The 22,282-nt window shown below is 45.0% G+C and overlaps 1 protein-coding gene across 1 annotated transcript in view; it reads right to left on the minus strand.

The window, feature by feature from the left end:
- Window positions 1-18,991, minus strand: part of SLC1A4 (solute carrier family 1 member 4) — a 24,218-nt gene extending 5,227 nt beyond the window's left edge. Inside the window, 8 exon segments of the mRNA XM_036873800.1 lie at window positions 1-38; window positions 1,592-1,623; window positions 1,625-1,711; window positions 1,714-1,833; window positions 4,076-4,246; window positions 5,940-6,002; window positions 7,937-7,979; window positions 18,195-18,991. The exon segment at window positions 1-38 is cut by the window's left edge and continues 157 nt beyond it. Coding sequence (XP_036729695.1) covers window positions 1-38; window positions 1,592-1,623; window positions 1,625-1,711; window positions 1,714-1,833; window positions 4,076-4,246; window positions 5,940-6,002; window positions 7,937-7,979; window positions 18,195-18,721 — 1,081 coding nt within the window. The 5' untranslated portion in view covers window positions 18,722-18,991.
- Between the last annotated feature and the right edge of the window lie 3,291 nt (window positions 18,992-22,282).

Below are 22,282 nucleotides of genomic sequence, written 5' to 3' on the forward strand. Positions count from 1 at the left end.
CTTCAATGCACTTCATCATAGAGGGGAGGGTTGCAGAGCTGGAAACGCAAACAACCAACCATGAGAACAGTCCTTCCTGGCCAGGCCAACATATTCCTCAGCTCAGACCTGGGAACAGAGCAATTAGCGCCATCCTAGTTTATGGCACTCTCCCCTTGAAATAAGAGAAATATCAGAATTGTTGCAGAGTTTCTGTCACACGTGGGGTTTTGTTAACTCCCAAAGTATTCAAAATTGGACTCCTTAGATTTACCTGTTTTGTTTTTTTACCTGGATACCCCTGTTCCAAATTTCTCAAGAACCACACATTGTCTCATGGTACAAAATGTGCGTCTCCTCTCTTGAATGTTTTTCCTCCCAAAAAGTAAAAGGCAAACTATGATTTTTTTTTTTTCTTTTAGACCAAGAAGCCGAGATGGCTCTGAGAGTTTGGAAAGAGTAACTGTGCTCCTAGATTACAAAGAATAAGAGCCGCTCTCTCCAGTGGGCTCTGCAGATTCTGCAGGGTGTGGCTGGCACAGCTGAGAGTAGGCTTGTTTCTGCCTAAGCTGGAGAAACTTACCTCCTTCATTCTTTCCCCCCACGACCTTGTCATATAAAAAGCCAGTCAGGATGGGAGGAAACATGCAGTAGGGAGGCAAAAACTAAATGTGTGAGTGAAACGATGTGCTGCCATCCTTTGAAAGTTTCCTTTAATGTATTTGGAAAGCCCAGTTTTTTTGTGAAGGATTTCTAATAATGACAAGGTCCATCTTTTGTGCTAAGTGAGATAATCCCACAATACTGTGGACTGCTAGAGAGCTGAGCATGCATCCCTCACCAGGATGCCTTGGTCTTATTTAGGAAATAATTCACCCATCCAAAGGGAGAAAGAATTGGGCAGGTATCATTCTAGAAACTTCCCCTGCAATGGTTTTTTTTTTTTTTAACATCTTTATTGGAGTATAATTGCTTTACAATGGGGGTGTTAGTTTCTGCTTTATAACACAGTGAATCAGTTATACATATTACATATGTCCCCATATCTCTTCCCTCTTGCATCTCCCTCCCTCCCCCCCTCCCTATCCCACCCCTCTAGGTGGTCACAACGCACCGAGCTGATCTCCCTGTGCTATGCGGCTGCTTCCCACTAGCTATCTATTTACGTTTGGTAGTGTATATATGTCCATGCCACTCTCTCACTTTGTCCCAGCTTACCCTTCCCCCTCCCCGTATCCTCAAGTCCATTCTCTAGTAGGTCTGCATCTTTATTCCCATGCAATGCGTTTTAAGTAGCTGCCTTCTTCCACTTAGGCAGAGGTCTAATTAGGGTGAAGACCCACAGTTGGACTAAGTAATGGTCCAGTTGACCTCTAAGCAGCAAGGAGAAGGGAATGAGGCAATCCCTCATTCTGGCAATGCTAAAAATCCACTTCCATAAGAGCTGCTGTGGGCTGGTAGTACAAAAAAATTCAGATTGACACAATTTAGAGTCTTCAAGAAATTTAAATATGTCAATATTGATGGTTGTGCATCCACCATAGGCTCACCCTTCTGGGCTCCATATTAATACAGCTCAGAGCCGCCAAGTGCACCTTGAAACCCACTCCACCTGGAGCAGGTGGCAAATGCTGTCTGCAATGGTGGTGAGGAGGCCCAGGAGGAACCTGAATGGGTTTTTTCTCGTGAAGACAAAATAAATAAGTGGCAGCAGAACGATTCCTCCGTGAATAAAATTGGCCCAATATAGATGTTGAAGATATATTTCCCCAGGCTGTCACCAGCACGATTGATGTCCTTCATTTCCACAATCTTGCTTCAAACCAGGAACATGATGCCCAACAGGTACGTTACCTAGGACATGAGCAAAGGGCACTGGTCAGTAAGGGTGGTAATGCTGGGGCTGAGAGATGTAGGCCTTTCCTGTCACAGAACGCAGGGACTCTCAACTAGGTGGTCTTCACCTCTCCCTAGGATGACCCCAAGGAACAGAAAAGGTTGGGGGTATTATCGTGCCCATTTTACAGGCCATGAACACTGAGTAACATTAACATGATTGCTCATTGTGGGTGATGGAGTCACTGGACTAGGACACAGACTTCCTTCCCCTTGGATATTGTATGTTCTTAACAGCTGGATGCAACCAACCATATGGGCTCCCAAGTGGAAAGGCAAGAACTCCTTCAGAGCAAAGCCTCTGGGGCTGTGGCTTGACTTTCAGCTTGCTCAGGATTGTTCTGAGAACTTAGAAACACAAAAGACACCTATTTTGCAGAATTGCTGTGATACAGAATTGAGCCAAAGCTGGGCCTTTTGTGAAGTTTTAAATTCTTTGTGGTTTGGAAAACATGATTCTGTGGAAAAAGTCATTAACAATGACCCGCTGGGAACACTCTTGGAGCGTGAAGAATTTTTTAATGGCAGGATGGGAAGAAGGAAGGGAAGAAATGAACTATGGGCGCTACAAAGAACAAAAGTCTGCTGTTTTGAATTTAATATAAATTGAGGAAGAATTTTATAACTATCGACTTTATTTGTAAATTTTAATTATATACATAATAATGTCACATGGTTCAAATTTTAAAGGGTACAAAAGGGTGAAGTCTGCCTCCCACTTCTGTACCCAAGCACCCATCTTCCTTCCAAGGAGACAGCCAATGTCACTGGTTTCTTGAGTTTTCTTCCCAGAGATATTCTAAGCAGTATTATTATTTTAAAATCCCATAGTAATACATGAAAACATTCTCCTTTCAAAAAATAAAAACATTATAGATTAGGCCAAAATCTTTAGGGACCATCCTCAAGCCAGCCCCCTCCTCTGATAACCACTCCCACTTCCTATGCATGCATAGGCACTTTTTGGGCAACGGGTCTCTCATTGCGGTTAAGACACTCAGCTGGGTCTGCCCTTCCAAATATCTGTTTCTGTAACTAATACATCACATTGAAGGAATGACTGTAAATTGGTTTCCAGATTGAAAACAAATGTCTTAACATACGAACATCACTTTCTTGCACAGTTTCCTTTAATCCAACCTTTGGGAGGATTTTAGACTAAAAAATAAGCCAGGGAAAAGAACTCGACGTGATGAAAACATTTTTTCCTTTCTGAAAATATCTCCCCTGAACAACAGCAGTCATATGAAGTGTCATGTTTGCAATATAGAGTCAGGACTCTGGAATTCTGTGGTGAGCGAGAAAATTTGGTTAAGCAAGATAAACACCACCAGGGGAGGCTCCGAACTTGGCTTCCCACCGAATCTCAAACTTTCTTACCAAATTCCAGGCTTCTCTCCTAACATCAGTGCAGCTGCCATCCCTATGCCATCTAAGAGAGAGATGTTCTGGGATATTTAAGGGTTGACAATAAGGAAAATGCTTTGTGCACGAAAGGATAAACTAGTTTCTCAGCAACGAATGGGTAGAAGCTAAAACCCACAAAGTTTGGCTTGAGTAAAACAGCATGATAAAGCTTATGAGGCATTGGCACTGAAATCGGTATGATTTCTGAGAAGTTACTTTGAGAGACCTTGTCAACTTTTTCCTTGTTAGCCAGAAATCAATCTGATGGTTTTTATTAAACAATTACCCTTTCATTGATATTACATAAAGAAACATTCATATAAAGGAAAGACCATTCCAAGTTTACATACATGTATGGAGTGAAGATGGATTTACCCTCCATGTTGTAAAATACTATAGGAAGGGGCCCTTCTGAAGCTTGAAGTCTATCCTTTAAAGTGAAATGAGCCGTGTTTTATACAGCAGATAGCAAATTTATGGAATTCATTGCCCCACAAGATGATATGGGCATCCCATGTGATATGGGATGGTGGTGGGACTCATAGATAAATCCCCAATGATAAAACCCAGGGGTCACTGTGGGTGATGAGGAAGTGATTGGTAACCATGACACATGCCTGTTTCTCTGAGGTCCTTCACCCCTTGTACCAAGACTGTCCTGTGGTACATCAACCACATACAGAGCACTGGGCCAGGTGGTCCCATAGGGGTGACCTAGAACAGCTAAGTCAGGTTCTTTTCTGGATGGCAGGAGAAATGAGAGAGAGAGAGAGAGCAGGTGGCAGGGTGACACTCACCACATAATCCATGACACCAGCACCATTGTCGCCTCATTAAGGGCATTGAAAAAACGAATGAGCTCTTCTCCTTCAGAGCCGAGTTTCTTCAGGGCCACTCCTAACACCAGGGCAAAAAGGACCAATCCTAAAATGTTCATACCTTCAATTTCGGTGCCAATGGGGATCTGTAGGATCAGAGGGGACAGAGGGTCTAAGTTTACAACGGATGAGTGAGAATTAAAGAATGCATTTGCTCGTTGTCTCTGCCAGACTGAAACACTGTGCCTGGAAGGAGGAAAGGCTCATATTTTCTTTAACCCTCAGCGATTTCACAAATCAAGGGGCAGGAAACTCAAGGGAAGATGGAGTCTGAGGATATGGAAGTCAACAAACAAAATCTTCACCTAGTTGTTAACTCTGAAAGCTGTTCAAAATGGGCATAGGTTGAAGCAGAAAGTAGAGAGCTCATCATCACTGGATATATTCAACTAGAGGCTGGAAAATCACTTCAAAGGGTTGCTTTTAAAAGAAGAGCTGATTGGTGAAAAGGTCCTTCAGATCAAGAGTCAGTGATTGTAACTTTGCCTCCTAAATGTCAACAAATTCTTTGTTGCTAGGCTCTTACCATAGTCTCCTCACTGACGAATTTCAAAAAAGATGTTCAGAATCAACATGGTTATTTTCAGGATATTCTTTCCTAAATCACTGACTTAAAATGTACAGGTATAATGTATTCTTTTTTTCCAGCAGTGCTGAATCTCATACTCTAAGCATATGTTAGAGGAACATTTTATTCCATCACAACACATTATGAAATTCTGAACAGGAAACATGTCAGCGTGGTAAAACCCAAAAGAGCATTTTTACCAGCTTTCTAGTCTGAATCCTAGTCCCAGCTGTGATACTAAATCACTTCTCTGAGCTTCAGGTGCTGCATCTGCAAGATGAAGTGAAATGGACTAAACTAATAGCTTTCGACTTTTTTAAAAAAGTAGAACTTTTCTTTCAATCAAAGAAAGGCTGGTTGGGGCTTCCCTGGTGGCGCAGTGGTTGAGAATCTGCCTGCCAATGCAGGGGACACGGGTTCGAGCCCTGGTCTGGGAAGATCCCACGTGCCGCGGAGCAACTAAGCCCGTGAGCCACAACTACTGAGCCTGCGCGTCTGGAGCCTGTGCTCCGCAACAAGAGAGGCCGCGATGAGGCCCGCGCACCGCGATGAAGAGTGGCCCCCACTTGCCGCAGCTAGAGAAACCCCTCGCACAGAAACGAAGACCCAACACAGCCATAAATTAATTAATTAATTAATTAAATTAAAAAAAAAAAAAAAAAAAAAGAAAGGCTGGTAGAACTCAGAGCCACTCAAGCCCTAGGGAGGTGTGCTAGGGGGTGGGGAAGGGCAAAGTCCCTCCTTCTCCCCATGGCAGCTCCATGGCTGGACTGAATAATTCTTGAGGTCCCTTGTCCCTTCCAGCTATATAGCATGAAGGCTGGGACTTAGCTCAGTGTCTGGTAAACAACAGGTACTCAAAAATACTTGTGAATGAATGATGGTTATAGTGAGTTAAACCCCCAAGACAAATTCTACGTGCCGGGGTAGGTTAAATCACCTATTAATTATATTTCAGAATAGCAGAAGGGGTGTTATAAGATTATTTTTTTTAAGAAAGGGGGCAGTAGTTCTAATTCATTGAAATGGATCCACTAAAGATGGTAAATGGTCAAAGGAGCAAACCTAATCCATGTGATTCAAACAGCCCATTCAAACCCCAAAGTCTTCAGTCCGGCTGAGATAAACAGGCATCGTGTATGCTCCTTCCATTATGAAGCATTATTTGTGTTATAAGTATTTGCCACAAGTGATCTCACAAAAAGTTTTACCTTTTCACGGGTTATGTTTCCAGTGCTCGTGTTGTGGGTCACCTCTCTATAGTCGGTTGCATACTGTGAACAAGAGAAAGAAAAACTCCTGTCAGTTCACAGCTGAAGACCACCTGGAGGAACCAAGAGGACTGCTGGGCCTCTTGCTACTCTGTCCCTCTTCATTCCAGGTCTTCTGGGCATTCCTCACTTGGCTGGCCTGACAAGGGCCTCTGAGGACTGTACAAAAGTTACTTAAGACCAAGGCAGCATGCACTCCAGACTTCTGGTTATTTAGGAAGCCAAGGAAATGGGGAGAATTTCCTATGTCCCCTGGTCACTGGTTTGGAGAAGGTCTGTACACTTTCAAGCTGATGGTTTGATATCTCAAACAGCTTAGAGTTCATATTATTTGGGGAAACTTGGAATTCATTCCACAATGCCGAAGTATACTTTTCGATGTGTTATTTTATTTTCATTCATTTATTTATGCTCCACTATGTTCCAGAACTTATTTGAGCCTGACTGCTTTTCAGCATCTGTTTCTAATCGCCTTCAGCCTCCACTCCCCAAAGCAAAGGCTGGAAGGCAAGACAGCATTTTCGGGCTGAGTCTTCTGGGAGACCACTCATCAGAGGTGAAACGTCCCTCCAACTTTGGTCCTGCAGTTGACTTCACACACTTCTGCCTGAAGCACACAGTTGTCTCCCTGGGACAGTATGCATTATCGTTGAGGGGACTCTGTTATAAGACACCCTTCCTGACCCTTCTAAGGACACCTGGCTTCTGAACTGTTAAGAGGAGCCCCTTAGAGGGTTCAGACCCAGAGGCTTGCTTTGAACTGGCCTTTAAAGAGCTCTGCTCTCTCTCAGCTCTGACTTATCAAGCTTTCAGACGGGCAGAGATGTTCAGCTGTCCCATGATTAAGGATGGAAGGGCAAACAAAACCCACCCCACACCTTCTGTGCCAGGCACTGAAAGCCCCGCAAACCTTGTATTTTTCTCCTAGCTCACATTATACATACAAGTCACAGCTATGTTTATATGCAGGGTTTTTGTTTGTTTGTTTGTTTTAAAGAGAGGCTGTAAGTAGAAACAGAAAAGTCTTGGCTTGAAAAAGGCAATCAGTTTAGTCCATCTAATCTAGACCTTTATATTCTTTCTCTATATAAAGCATGGCTGCAGGGGAGTTACTTGAAGAATTGCTAAAATTAGTGAAAAACTGGAAACAACCATCAACAAGGGACTGGTTGAGTAAAATTATGATACTCTCATACAGTGGAATACAGCCAATAGCTTATGCAGAAGGATATTTACCGACATGAGAAAATGTTAACAATAAGAGCAGGTTACAGAACAATATGTGTAGCACGTGTACATACTAACAATGTTATGTAGTATAATTATTTTAAAATCATGTGAATGTGCACATGTATAGAAAAAACATACTGGAAAGATGTATACCAAAATGTTAATGAATAGCTCTAGGTAGTGATTATGGGTGATTTTTATTTTCTTCTACTTTTTTGCACTTTATTTTTATTTTTTGCAAGGAGCATACGTTATCCCTATAATCAGAAAAAAAAGATTAAAATGTATTTTAAAAAAATTCTAGGGAATTCCTCGGTAGTCCAGTGGTTAGGATTTGGTGCTTCCACTGCAGGAGGCACAAGTTCAATCCCTGGTCAAGGAACTAAGGTCCCATAAGCCACACAGTACAGCCAAAAAAAAAAAAAAAAATCTAAAATATTTAAGAGCTCCCAAAAATGTGATTTGAGAGTATTAGGTGATATGAAAAGATGCTGGAACTAGTGGGATATTTTGGAAAAATTTTTGGTTTCTTATTGTTTTGTTTGTTTTCACTCCAGGGGTATATCTATAAATTTTAGGCCAATGATACTAAGTGTTGTTAACAATGCAATCCTCCCTGTTCCACCTTACCTAACTCTATAGCAGTAATTTATATATAACCCACCCCTCCCCAAAGTTTCATATTTTTAGCAAAGCATCAAGCTTACCGTACGGAAAGCTGCAACCACAAGATTTGAGGGAAACAGGTTTCTGTTGGAAAAGAAAGCATTTTGTCAGTATTCTTAAAATTCGGCATTCAAAGTGTCCACTTTAAGATGCCCATTCCTGATAGCCTGACACACAGGGTTCCCTCTTTCCCTACGTGCAGCAGTTACTGCCATCTTCTGCTTGATCCAAGCACCCAACTGTGTTTCGGCTGCAGGACCCCAATAGATACTTTGAGTGCACTGATCTTATCCTCATCTCCCTCGTGGTGCCCCTGGATATTTAGGTAAGCTGTGTCCAAGGAAACCGGAATAATTGCATCACTTTCCTTTCCCCTAGAGGCTAAGCCCTAGTGCAGTGGTTTTCAACGGGGAGTGGAACTGCCCACTAGTGAAATCCAAAGGAGTGTTTTGTTGTTGTAATAACTGGGGGGCATTCCTGGAACTGGGGGAGTGTGTTCAGGGGGAAGTGCCAGGTCCCAGCCATTTGTTCTGCTAAATATCAGTCTGAATGTAAAGCTGTCCCATTAATGGTGACTCTAAACTCAGAAGCAAGCACCTAACCATTTTGGTTTAGAGCATGCACATCCTGACATTATTTTTTTTATAAATTACTCTCCTTTAGTATTTTTTCTTTCTTAAAATTTTATAGCATACTCACATTTTTATTTCTATTTTTAAAAATATATAATATCCCCTTCTACCTATTTCTCCCACTCTCCACCCCTGCCTCTGGCAACCACCAAGCTGGTGGGTTTTTTATATTACAGTCAAGTCATATTGATGTTTGAAATTATGTGTGTAGGTAAATTCTATTTATGGATTTCATTTCATGATGAAGGATAGTAAAAAATATTTGTTATAAAAGGAGAGCAATAGAACTGATCCAGTTAAGCTAGATTTTGAAACCAAAATCTATTCATGGACACAGTTTTTATTGAGGGCCTCCTTTGGGACATATATTATACAGATGCTGGTCATAACATACAAGAAAATCCCACTGATAATCTGTGTGTTCTACCCACTTCCTATAAGAATAAGTCTAGAAGAGTAAAAGACCATCCTTTACAATTTGTGCCAATCTTATCCACTAATTCTTACTGCTGTGGTTGAGTTGTTCATAGCACTAGAATCTCTAGGCAACTATTTGCATGCGTTTAGTTTCAGAGGTAGGCAGGTCAGACTGTAGCCCAGCTTGGCAAGCAGAGTCTAAGAGGCCTCCTGGTAGTCACACATTTGTGTAATACCCTCCCCTTCAGTGTGTGTGTCATGGGGGTGGGGTGGGGGATGGGTATGACTTGCTTCTAGCCAACAGAATACAGCAAAGGTGATGGGATGTCACTTTTGTGATTTGGTTACATAAACTTGTGGCTTCCATCTTGCTAGAAGACACTCTTTATTGCTTTCTGGGCTTGCATATTTGATGAAACAAGCTGCCATATTGGAAAGACACATATGACAAGACATGGAGGGTGGCCTCTGGCCAACAGCCAACTAGGAACTGAGGCTCCCAATCTGAACCTCAAGGAACTGAATTCTGCCAACAATCACAAGTTCTCAGAAGTGACTCCTTCCCCAGTCGAGCCTTCAGATGAGACCCTAGCTGCAGCCAACACTTTGATTGCAACCTTATAAGAGACTCTGAAGCAGAAGACCCAGCTAAGCCGTGCCAGGATTCCTGATACCACAGATACTATGGGATAATAAATATGTGTGATTTTAAGCAGCTAAATTGGTGGTAATTTGTTATACAACAATAGATAATGAATACACCCACCAAAAGGGTTAACGAGACACAAAAATGACTTCATTAGAACACTCAGGAAGCTTCCATAGACAGCCAGCATCTAGAGACTGCAACTCAGCCTTTCCCATCTTGCTTGTCTATGAAACCTGAATTGCTTTTAACATACTTAGAGAATACCCGAAAGTACACGCCTGTATTTAAACAGACAAAATGTGATCTTCCCTTGAATTAACCATTGCAAAATGGTGATCTGAGGTTTGGTTCCTATTACAAGCATATTTACTTTAAAAGAAAGGCAGAAACAGACTAGGCATTTGTATTGACTATTCTTTAGTGTGTAGATGAATAGCAACTTACATTTGCCTCTTATTTCCATTACAAAGCACCCTTCTCAGTCTTGTGGGGGTACGTTTGGTATCTCATTTCCATTTGCTACACTAGTTAGAAGCAGAAACAGGCCCTGAGCCAAGGTTTTGCCCATTCTGCATCCACCACAGTAGTTCTCAGACTGGGCTGGCCATCTGCTTCTCTCCCTAGGAAGACAGGGAAGTTAAGGAAAGAGCTGGGTTAGAAGCCCTCTGTCTTCTCCATGGGGGATGATTTCCCCTGCAAATACTTCACATCCTTCAGGAATGAGCTGTTGACCTGCCTGGTGTCTTCATCATAAGCAATAGCCCAATACTGTCTCACCCGGAACGGACCCTAACCCAGAACTTCTAGATCAAACAGCCACTGTTTGGTCAACATGTTTTCCGACAGTCTACAATATCTAGTCTACAAAATCCAATGGGAACAGAGGGGTATATTCAATACTAGAGTCAAAACAGTGACTCCTGCCAAAAAATCAAGTTCCTAAGAACATGATGTGTTCTGGCAGTTTCTTATAAAGTTAAACATACACTTACCATATGAACCAGCAATTCTACTCCTAGACATTTACCCAAGAGAAATGAAAATACATGTCTGCAAAAAGGACCTGTATGAATAACAGCATTATTCATAATAGCTCAAAACTGAATTGTCCATCAACTGATGAATGGACAAATAACATTATGATAAATACATACAATGGAATCCTACCTGGCAATAAAAAGGAATCAACTGCTAATATACACAACGTGGATAATCTCAACAACATCGTGCTGAGCAAAAGAAGCCAGACAAAGAAAAGTACATGCTGAGTGATTCCATCACCATGAAACTCTAGAAAAAGCAAAACTAATCCATAGTGATAGAAAGCAAAACTTTCTATCCAAAACCGCCTGGGGCCAGGGATGAAGAGTGGGAATTGCTGAGAAGGGTCATGGGAGACAAAAATGTTCAGTGTCTGGATTGTGGTAGTGATTAAATGGTTTATCTATTTGTCAGAACTGATTGAACTGTACCCCTGAAATGGATGCATCTTTTGTATGTAAATCATATCTCAAAATTGCTTAAAAAGTTAGGACAAAAGATACAGTGCTAACTGCAAAGGAGATTTGACAACCAAAAAAATACATATATTCAATGGGATGACTGAACTCTTTTTAGATTACATTACTCAGCTCTCAAATATTGATCCCTTGGAAGGAATCGCCTGCAGGCAGTGAGTTGAACCCACAGAATCATACTCCTTTCCTTCAGTTCCCCTGGTCGCCACAGGCCAGAAGCAGGGGCAGGAGCACACCCCTGTGTCCGCCAAGGGGCAAGGCTGCAAGGCTGCTGGAGTAAGGCAAAACATTTTTCTCTACTCTTCATGGTTTGTGCCTTTGGTGTTGTATTTTAAAAGTCATTGCCATACCAGAGGTCATTTTATGTTATCTTTCAGGAGTTTTATAGTTTTGTGTTTTACATTTAGATCTGTGATCCACTTTTTTTTCTTTTTTAAGAAGTATTTTTTTTTTTACTTTATTATTTTTGGCTGCATTGGGTCTTCGTTGCTGCACGGGGGCTTTCTCTGGTTGCGGCGAGCGGGCTTTCCGAGTTGGGGTGCGCAGGCTTCTCATTGCGGTGGCTTCTCTTGTTGCTGAGCATGGGGTCTAGGTGCGCAGGCTTCAGTAGTTGTGGTGCACGGGCTTAGTTGCTCCGCAGCATGTGGGATCTTCCCGGACCAGGGCTCAAACCCATGTCCCCTGCATTGGCAGGCGGATTCTCAACCACTGCGCCCCCAGGGAAGCCCTGATCTGTGATCCATTTTGAGTTAATTTCTGTGAATGGTGCAAGGGCTGTGTCTAGATTCGTTTTTTTTATGTGTGGATATCCAGCTGTTCCAACACCATTTGTTGAAAAGATTATTCTTGTGCCACTGTATCACCTTTGTTCTTTTGTCAAAGATCAGTTGACCATATTTACGTGGGTCTATTTCTGGGCTCTCTTCTGTTTCATTGACATATTTGTCTATTCTTTTGCCAACACCACACTGTCTTGATTACTGTAGCTTGGTAGCAAGTCTTAGAGTCAGGTGTGTCAGTCCTCTGACTTTGTTCTTCTCTCTGCTTATCCCTCTTTCCTTTGACTTTTAAGCAAGATGCTGCTGTGAACTCGGGCTTTTTCTTACTCCTGAGCTCTCCTGTATTCAGGAGAGTTCTCATTGCAGTGGCTTCTCTTGTTGTGGAGCACGGGCTCTAGGTGTGTGGGCTTCAGTAGTTGTGGCACACGGGCTCAGTAGTTGTGGCACATGGGCTTAGTTGCTCTGTGGCATGTGGGATTTTCCCAGACCAGGGATCCAACCCATGTCCCCTGCACTGGTAGGCGGATTCTCATCTACTGCGCCACCGGGGAAGTCCCTGAATTTTAAATTTTATTTACATTTAAACTAGTTAAATTTAAATAGCCACTTGTGGCTAGTGTCTATCATATTAGATAGTAGAGATCTGGAGTTGTGAGATCCACGGTCTGGAAATCAGAAGGATCAAATGGTCTTCTCAAGCTTACCTCTGCACAGCACTCAATTTCACTGGGTATTAGGGTGCTTCTAACCATTGAGGCTCCTCATTTTATTTAAATTCTCAAATATGTCATTTTTCTGTTATTTGACCCTGAGAAATTTCCTTGAATTACATAATACCAGATATACATTAGACCAAAGTCTTTCAAACATTAGTTGGCCATGGAATCAATTTCCTGGCTCTAACCAGCATTTTATAAAAGATGTAATACATTGGACAGAGTAGAAAAGATCAGCATGTATCACACATAAAACGTTGTTTTGTAGGACTTGTGTTTCAGATTGTATATGTGGGAGTGAAGGTGTCTGTATGTGGATAGGTCATTATTTAAAATGTATTTCTCATAGTGGGTCTAAGTCAGAAACATTTGCAAAAAATGCCAAGACTGTACTACTAAATCCAGAGACCCAAGTCAGACCAAATTGGGAGAGAATGAATGGACGAGCCTTTCCGGTGCTTTAGGAACCTCTGGACACATTACTTAAAGCAGGCAGAAAAACTGGTATGAGCTCAGGCTGAAGTTTTGAAAGCAGAACTTCTGTTAGTGGTACTGTACAGACTCGTGCAGCTCACACCATGAAAAAGTTCAGAAATGTTCCTTCTTCATACATCTGGTGCTGTTCTTCTGATCCTATTGTCAAGGGTGGTATGCATTTCCCTGTTCCATATGAGAAGACTGTAAAACAATTTACTTTGGCTTGGTATACTTTTTTTGTTCCAAAAGTATTTCCTTTCATTTAAATTCAAAAATTCTTTACCGAATTTATGAAAATTTCAAAGACTCTTCGGAACAGGATACGACACTCTATGTACACCTGATAAATATTTATTATCCCTAGTGCTTATTGTTACAGGTTCAGTTAACAGGGATGTGCCCCTTCAGATCTTGTACCCCCTACAAGGCCGGGAGCAGAGGAAGGGCTGGGGGTGATGGGCTCACACTATGGAGACAGTGGGGGGTAGGGGAGTAACCTATCCTCTTTCTGAGGCCCACATCCAGTTTTAGATTCCAGCCTGAAAGGCTAATGCTGGGACCCTGGGGTGGGGGACGTTCGAGGAAATAAGGCTAAGAGTAGCCTGTATCAAGTAGCCCTCAGCTGTCCCTGAGAGGCTGGGACACCCTAGAATATTAGCAACACACTCAAATATTAACTCATTTAATCCTCGTAACAAGTCTAGGTAGTAGCTACACTATTATTAATCTCATTTTACAGATAAGGCAACTGAGGTACAGAGAGGCTAAGTGACTTGTCCATACAACTAGTAAGTGGTAGAGCTGGATTCAAAACCGGGTAGCTGACTTCAGTGTCTGTTCTTCATCACTATCCACACTACCTCTCTGGGTTTATGTTCTTTTCTGAACTATTCAGGCATGGTGTCGAGCTAAAAAATTTTTTTTTAATATTTTAAGCTGCCATTTTTAGTGACTAGTTAGGCTGAGAAACCTCCATTAATTTGGATTCATGTTAGATTCGCTAAGAGTCTTCATCTTGCCTACAGGTTTCTTCGCGCCTACTGAAGAAATGTGTTCTTTGCAGCCTGAGAAGCATCATATTCACCCAGTTCTCGGGAAGGAAAGTAAGTCCCTAGCGCCACCCTGTGTGAATGGAAAGGCTCCAAACATTGTCCACTGTTGAGAAAATGAGCACAAGAAAAGCAATAAAGTCTAGAAAACTGGGCGAAAGGTAAAATCTCAATAGTCTTTACCAGGCACATGGTAGCCCCTTCTGCAAGACAGTGGCCCAGGACCATTCTTCTGGCTGCTAGTGTAGACAGTGTCCCGGGCCCAAGAGCTACCTGCCTCTTTGGCAGATAAGCCTCTGGTTTTCCATTTGAAAACCACAAATATTATCACTCAGAGGAATGTCTGAGGTCAGTTGCCTGAATCCTTTCCATTGACAGGTGAAGAAAACTGAGGTCACCTTTGGAGACCAGACACGTGTCATGCAGGGGAAAAAGAAACTGAGATGTTGGGGAGAATATGTGAGGATTTCTGCCCCATTTCAGAATGGAAGGCTCTTCTGTGTTTAGTTTTGATTTTCTCCATTTTCCAAATTTCCTACAGTGTTGATTATATTAGTCCAAACCATAGTCACTGTTAACCTTTTTCTCCAGGCTGCATGTGATTCCCAATATACCTAAAGGTTACATTAGCTTCAAGTCATCTTGAGGTCCCAAACATCCTTTTCTTCCCACTCACTCTCATTTATTTCAGACTATAAAGAGAGAGCCATCCCCATTAACTCATGTGAACCAAAAAAACACAATTGCTCTGTAATCTTGCCCCATTTATAACACGAGCAAGCATCTGTTGGGTCAGCCCTATTCTTAGAGCTTTACAGACATAACTCATTTAACCCTCACCACGATCCTGGGAGGCAGGCACTCTCATGATCCCCATTATAAAGATGAGGAAGCCAAGGCACAGAAAGGTATGGACATGTCCTAGGACCCACAATCAGTAAGCGTTGTTAGGGACCAAGAAGTTCCACAATGACTGGGTTCCTGAAGACCTGCTTAGAAGCCACTTTGGGTCACACCCAGTACTGAGTCCCGTACTCTTCCAGGTTCCAAAGCGTGGCGCTCGGGCTGCTCAAGAGGAGACCGTGACTTTCCCACCCGCCAGTTGCCGTCCACTGTCCTTTCTCAGCTCTCAAAGGGCCTGTTCTAGCCTCACCCCCATGCCCCAGTCTGCTATGCTATTTCTAATACACTGTGTTGGGAAATCAAACCACTTGGCAACGGCATTCTGAATTTCCTAAAAGGCATAATCAGTGTCTATTAGCGTCATGTCTCTCTGACTTGTAGTTCCATCTTGAAAAACTAAATTAGAAATCATGGCAGAGAGACGCAGTGGGAGTTTGGGGGCACTCCACGATCTGGAAAGGTCGTGGACTTGAGCAAAGCCTTGGCGGCAGCTGCAAGCAGTCACCTGAGACTTTCCCCACTCCTCCCAGGCGTTTAAGTTCTAGGCAGTTACCAGGGGCAGGCCTGCGGGATCACTGAGGTGTTTGCCCACAGAATCTCATATTCACTCACTTGCCCACAGGCAGAAAGGACTGCGCCCTGCCTTTGCCAGGGAACATGCCTGGAGTCACATAAAATTGGCATCCGTGAGGTTTCCTTGATGGAAGCAATTTTAAAATGTTTACCCAGAGAGTCCCCAGACCCAGGAAGCATTTCCACATGGCTCAGGACTCCATTTCCCCTCAAAAGCTGCTCAATGAGAAAGTCAAATCCAACCTGCATGTTCGCTTTCCTTCACTGAAGGGGCTCAACTCCTCTGCTTACAAGAAGTGAGCGTCTGCCCCGAGCCGACTATACCCTTACCTGGTACCCTTACATCCGCATCAGAGCAAACATTTCTGAGATGGGACTAGGCCACCAGCATGGCCTCATTTCTATGGCGTGTTGACTTGGGGAAGGGAAGAGTGGGAGAAATAGAGCCCTGAACCAGGGGGCATGAGACCCATAGTTCTTCTAATCTCTCTTTTGACAAACCACTCTGTGTCCTTGAGCAAATCACTTAATCTCTGTCTCAGTTTCCTCATACCACCTGCCCTACCTTTAACCGTGAGCTGCTGAATTAAAGAAGTTTGGCCCTTGGAAGCATTATGAAACACTACCTACCCCCAACAAGCTACGACAAATGTTCTCTTGGTCCTTCCCTGTATTTGTGGCCCGAGTCACCGAAAGTCTGTACTTACACTGACCGCTAAGCCATAAGGATGGGTCATTCACTTCAGAAGCAGGAGCTAAAGGGGCTTGTATCTAAAACTAGAAAACCATGATCAGGAAATAAGTCCCTTCTGGGGCTGGTGGAATAAGGTAACCCCTCCTTCACCCCCACCCCCTGCCCCCTGTTTCTTGGCCATTGCCTCTCTCGGAGATAAAAGAATGCTACTAGCGTCTCTATGGGGTACCACCAGCAGGTCAGAGCATCCACACTCCGAGCCACTAATCCCTGCAAAAAAGACTCCCTTAACCCCACAATCTCCCTCCCTGACTGATACGCTGAAGGTAATAAGCCAAAGGTACTCTCACCCTCAGTAGACTTTTTCAGTACCCACTTAAAAGTTAGTCCTCAAACCTTAAGGATCTTTAAAGCCTCCAAATATCAAGCTGCCAGACACTAGACAAACGCTGTAGCTCATCAAAGTTCCAATAGGCCACCTCCACCTGTCTTCTTTTTTTTTTTTTTTTTTTTTTTTCCACCTGTCTTTTTGGTAAGAAGTTTTGGTAAGAACTTTTTGGTCCCCCTCATCAGAGAGGTTTTGCTTTTTGCTTTTTTCAATGTAAATTCCTTTGATTTTTTTGTTGTTGTTGTTGTAATTTTATTTATTTATTTATTTGGCTGCACCACACAGCATGTGGGATCTTAGTTCCCTGACCAGGAATCGAACCCGTGCCCCCTGCAGTGGAAGCGCAGAGCCCTAACCACTGGACCGCCAGGGAATTCCTGTTGTAATTAAATGAACACTCTTAAGTGGCAGACAGTCATCACTTTTTCCAGAAGGAGAAACAGAAACAGCAGGGAGTCAAGTCACTTTGCCCAGAGTTTGCTGTTTTTCACAGCCTCAGCAATGAGGAGCTTTGCTTCGGTGACTCAAGACAAAACATATGTCCAAGGCTCTGAATCCAGAATTATTGGAAATCTGGAGGGGGAGCCAGCTGAGCTCCTCACTCAGCTGAACCTGGCCATGTCAGTAAATGTCTCTAGGTTGCAGTTTTCCCATCTGCGAACTCTGGGCTAATGGAGAAACCAAAAGAGGCTGAGGCTTTGGCCAATCCACAAAAACTACATTACATCTCAACGGATGAAATGCAACTTCTAAGAGTCACAAAAAGCAGGCAAAGCTGAGTGAAGATGCTTCTTTCTCTCTCCTCTCTAGAATTCACATCTTCCCACAAATAAAGCCCCTTAAAACTCACAATACTCTACCATGGTCCTGACTATGGGGATTGACAGCAACCTGTCCCAAGCTCCCAGGAGAGGCATGTTTCTGGGCAACGAGCCCTGCACAACTAACTCCAGCCTTGTTATCCTTGGGTCCGCTGACAACTCTTCAAAAAATTGCCAGCTTCCTACCAGCCAAAGGGCTGAAACAGAGGCCATAGATTACAGGCGAGAATGGTCCAACAGGCAAAATTTAACCAATGCTCCCAGAAGCTTTTGGGCACCGTTGGGGGAGAAAATTGGGTGAGGATATTGGGGCGTGGTTGGAACATTTTTCCTAGTGTGGGCAGCCAGAGAATGTAAGGAGTAAAGTAGAGGTGAGACCGCTGCCTCTTCCCTAACACATTCCCACCCAACGGTAGGACTGGTTCTTGCTAAAAGATGCAGTACCGATCCTTGAGAATGTCAGGTGCGCCCCAGCTGACGTTTGCAAAGGTGTGGTCAATATGCAAAGCCTCCAGACGTTATTTTGATATTTAAAAAATGTTAAAGGCCACCAGCAGCCAGTTAAGAATGAACTCTTAGGAGTATATGAGGGTGTATGAGTATGAACTAGAGTGCAGTAGAGAGCTGGCGTCTCCCACTGAGCACTTGGCGAGGTGTTGGCTGGCGGGGGAGGGAGGACGTTACCTGGCCAGGTCGAGGAATGAGTCCACTGTCTCTTTGGGGACCGGTGGGGGCCCCGTCTCCTCCAGACCCAGGTCGCTGGACTGAAGGGTCTGCGCGCCAGATCCAGGCTTGATGATGAACGCCAAAGCGACTGCGAGAGCCGAGGCGCCTAGCGTGGTGAGGCCGAAGTAGGCTATGGCGATGCCGCCCAGGCGCCCGAGAGAGCTGGCGTCAAGGGAGGCGGCGCCCGATACCAGGCTGCAGACCACCAGCGGCAGGATGATCATGCGCAGCATGCGGAGCAGCATCTCTCCAGGAAAGGCCAGGTAGGTGACCTGTGTGCGGTTCAGCTTGAGCCCACGCAGCGCCGCGCCCAGGCCGGCGCCCGCCACCACTCCGGACACTGTGAGCAGCACCAGCGCGTGGCGCCGTAGGAAGCCAGCGCAGCGCCGCGCGCGTCGGGCCGTGCTCCCCGGCGCGCCAGGCCCCGCTGCAGGCCCCGCCTGGGCGCTGTCTAGGTAGCCGTTGGTCTCGCTGCTCTTCTCCATGGCGCTACCCGCGGCTCCGAGCTGGAGGAGGCGGGGGACTGGGGCTCCGGGAAAATACGCGGCTCTCAATGAATGGATCAGGCGGAGCTGCCGAGGTCCGCTAGCTGTGCCTAGCGGGTTCTGGGAGCTAGCCCGTGGGGCTCTCCCGGTCTTGGCCCTGGAGCAGGTGCGGGGAGAGCCAGGAGAGACGCGGGAGAGCGGGCTGGAGCCCCGGGTTGAGTGGATCGCGCCGCGCCCAGTCCTGCACGGCGACCACGGGCTGAAGATGATGTAATGAGGGAGCTCGCAGATGCGGAGGAGAGGGGGAGCTCTGTGAGACCTGGGCCGGCCCCCTTCACACCCACCGCCCCGCCCCCTCGGCTCCGGCCAATCAGCGCCCGCGAGTCTCCTCCGCGAGCCCCTCGCCCGGCTCCTGGCCACCGGCGCTGGGGGAGGGGCGGCCCGGCCGGGGACGCCTACTGAGGCCGCTGGGGCGCGGGTGTAGCCGGCCAGTCCCGGCGCCCAGAGCCTAGGAGGCCCCGCTAACCGAGGCCCGCTCCCGACGACCGCGGGGGGGGGTGGGGTGGGCGGGGCCTGAGGGACAGCCAGGACTCTTTGGCACCTGCCGGGGCCGCTCGGGCCGGCCGGGGTCTGGGCCCTCTGGGTCAGAGGGTCGGGGAGAATGTGGAACGCGGTGGCGTTCCTTGTCCTGGGGGTTGGGGGAGGGGAGAGGTTGTCAACAAGGTTGGTGCTGTCGCCCCCGCGCGGCCCGTTTTCCGCCGCAGAGCCCGCCCGCCCGCCTCTCCTAGGAAGGGTCCTCGCGTGAGGGGATCCTGGGCGCGCTCCTAGGCGCGTGGCTTGGGGCCGTCGGGATAGGCCCTGGGTCGCCAAGCAGCTGTATGCGGTATGTGAGCTGAAGGCCAAAACTCTTCGAGAAGGAACAGAGCTCTTACCACCACTTCCAGTCGCGTTTCTACCTTGTAACCTCAGCTGAAACACACAAGCCACTGGGTTTTAACATTTTCCATCCCCTGGGCCCCAGCCATCGTATGAAAATAGTGCAGACAGCGGTTTAGCCAGCCTGAAAAAATGGTTCCTTAGAAAATTCCCTGACGGTCCAGTGGTTAGGACTCCGAGCTTTCACTGCTGAGGGCTTGGGTTTGGTCGGGGAACTAAGATCCCACAAGCCGCGTGTCTTGGCCAAAAAAAAAAGTTCCTTAATATTCACATTAGATTCTTTTATTTTTTATTTCAAATTTTATTTATTTTAACATCTGCTCTGGTCACGGCAGATATGAGAGAAACCTCTGCAGAGTCGTTTTACTGTCACATTTATTAGATTTTCATATTTTTTTCATTCTGCTTTTGAAAGGAATTGTTCTTTTAAGACTTTTGTGAAAGGGAAGCCTTATGTGTGGCCAACCTGAATTAAGGAGGAAGACAATTTACTACAGATCTCTTGCTGAAAAGGAGTCATCTTAAAACATGTCAGCACAGATATTTATGCAAATCAATATGCCTTAGTAAAGAACTTTAAGGAGATGTCCACATTTTGAGACAGTGAGGATTTCATCGCTTGAAGCCAGCCAGCCAGCTGTTGACTGGAGTTTGTAGGGTTTTTCTGAGGGAGGGGGGTACAAATCAGATGAAGAGCTTACATATTTTTATCTGGTTTTGCAGAGCAAAGTTTATTTCTGTGTGCACTGAAGAAAGAGGAATTTCTACAGACACACTCTCTGTTTTGCCAACCAGCCCCTCCCTTCACTTTGACTACCACTTTTATGCAAAGGATTTGCCATTTCCAATTGCCTGCTTTCCATCTCCACCTGGGTATCCTGCAGGCATCCCAACTCAACATGTCCAAGACTGAACTCCTGGTGGCCTTCCTCATGCCTGCTCATCCTGCTGATTCCCCTATTTCTGTTAACAGCATCATTGACTTCCCAGTCAACTCTGCTTGAAACCTCAGAATGACCTTTGATTCTTCCTGGTGTCTCCTCTCACCTGACCAATTGCCAAGTCCCACAGACACTCCTTGCGCAATATTTATCCCATACTCCCCTCCCATCCGTTCCCAAAGCTGCTATACTGGCTCAGTTCTTATTTCCACACTTCTTACCTCACTATCCAGATCTTCCCACCTCCAGTGTTCCTCCTATATTTTGCCTTGCCCCAAGCCAATCTTCTCATGACTAATATGCTTGTTAGGATTAGGTTGGGCTTCCATCCAGCAGGAAAAAAAAAAAAAAAAAAAAAGGAACAATGCCTTCTCCCTTTGAGAACACTTCTTAAAAGTTGCACACACTATTTCCTTTATATTTCATTCACCAGAATTCAGTCACATGACCACACCTAGCTGCAAGAGAAGTTAGGAAAGCTAATCTTAATTTGCAAGGCATAAACCCGGTTAAAAACTGGGGCTTCTGTTACACAGAAGTAGGAAAGAATGATATTGGAGGACACTCCTTCAGATACTTCTTTTTTTAAAAAAATAATTAATTAATTAATTAATTTTTGGACTGCGTTGCGTCTTCGTGTGATTGGCTCGGGCTTTCTTTAGTTGTCTCGAGTGGGGACTAATCTTTGTTGTGGTGCGCGGCGTCACATTGTGGTGGCTTCTCTTGTTGCGGAGCATGGGCTCTAGGTGCATGGGCTTCAGTAGTGTGGACCGCAGCCCTTTAGTAGTTGTGCCTCGCGTGATCTAGAGCGCAGGCTCAGTAGTTGCGGCGCACGGCTTAGTTGCTCTGCGGCATGTGGGATCTTCCCGGACCAGGGCTCGAACACGTGTCCCCTGCCTTGCAAGCGGATTCTCAACCACTGCGCCACCAGGGAAGCCCCAGATTATTCTTGTTCAAAAGTTATCAGGGTTCCCACTGAACTAAGAATATGCTCTCACCAATGGCATTCAAGATTTACCATGATCAGCTCACTCTCCAGCCTTCTATACATGCAACAAACAATGAGGACTGTGCTGCTTCCACATTTCTGGCCTCTTGCACCCAGTACCAGTTCAGATACCACTTCTCTCCCAAAGCCTTTCTTAACGCCTCTTTTCTCTAACTCTGCCTGCTGCCCATAGCTTTTGGGCTGGTCCCACCGCACTTCCACAGCTGCGTTAATAGTTAACCCTCAACTGGCAGTAGGGAACTCCCTGCACTTTTGGCACTTCATTGGCTGTAAGTATGGTGCTGGAGTGGGAGAGCAGTGTTTGGAGGTGCCTTATGCCATGCCGGATGCATCTGTCATTGCAATTAGCAAACCTCTCCTTAAGGACGAGCTGGTCTCTTGGGACTTCTTTCAGGCACTGGCTGCCCTGTAGCAGTTCCGCCTACATATGAGGCAAACCAAGAAACAGGTGTCTGCTCCTGGCCTCCCCAACAGCTGGTAAAAGGGTTTCATTTTCTGCCTTCTTTTTCTCTCATTCTTTTTTTAAATCCTCTCCTTTTGTTCTTCTATTACATTTTCTTTGTCTTTTCATAATTTACCATGCCTCCTGCTTGTAGGGATTTAGTATCAATAAGTCATATAAATGATAAATAAATAATATTTATATTATAATAGAAACATTATTTATAAAATAAT

The sequence above is a fragment of the Balaenoptera musculus genome, chromosome 13 (assembly GCF_009873245.2).
Source record: "Balaenoptera musculus isolate JJ_BM4_2016_0621 chromosome 13, mBalMus1.pri.v3, whole genome shotgun sequence".
Classification (NCBI taxonomy): Eukaryota; Metazoa; Chordata; class Mammalia; order Artiodactyla; family Balaenopteridae; genus Balaenoptera; species Balaenoptera musculus.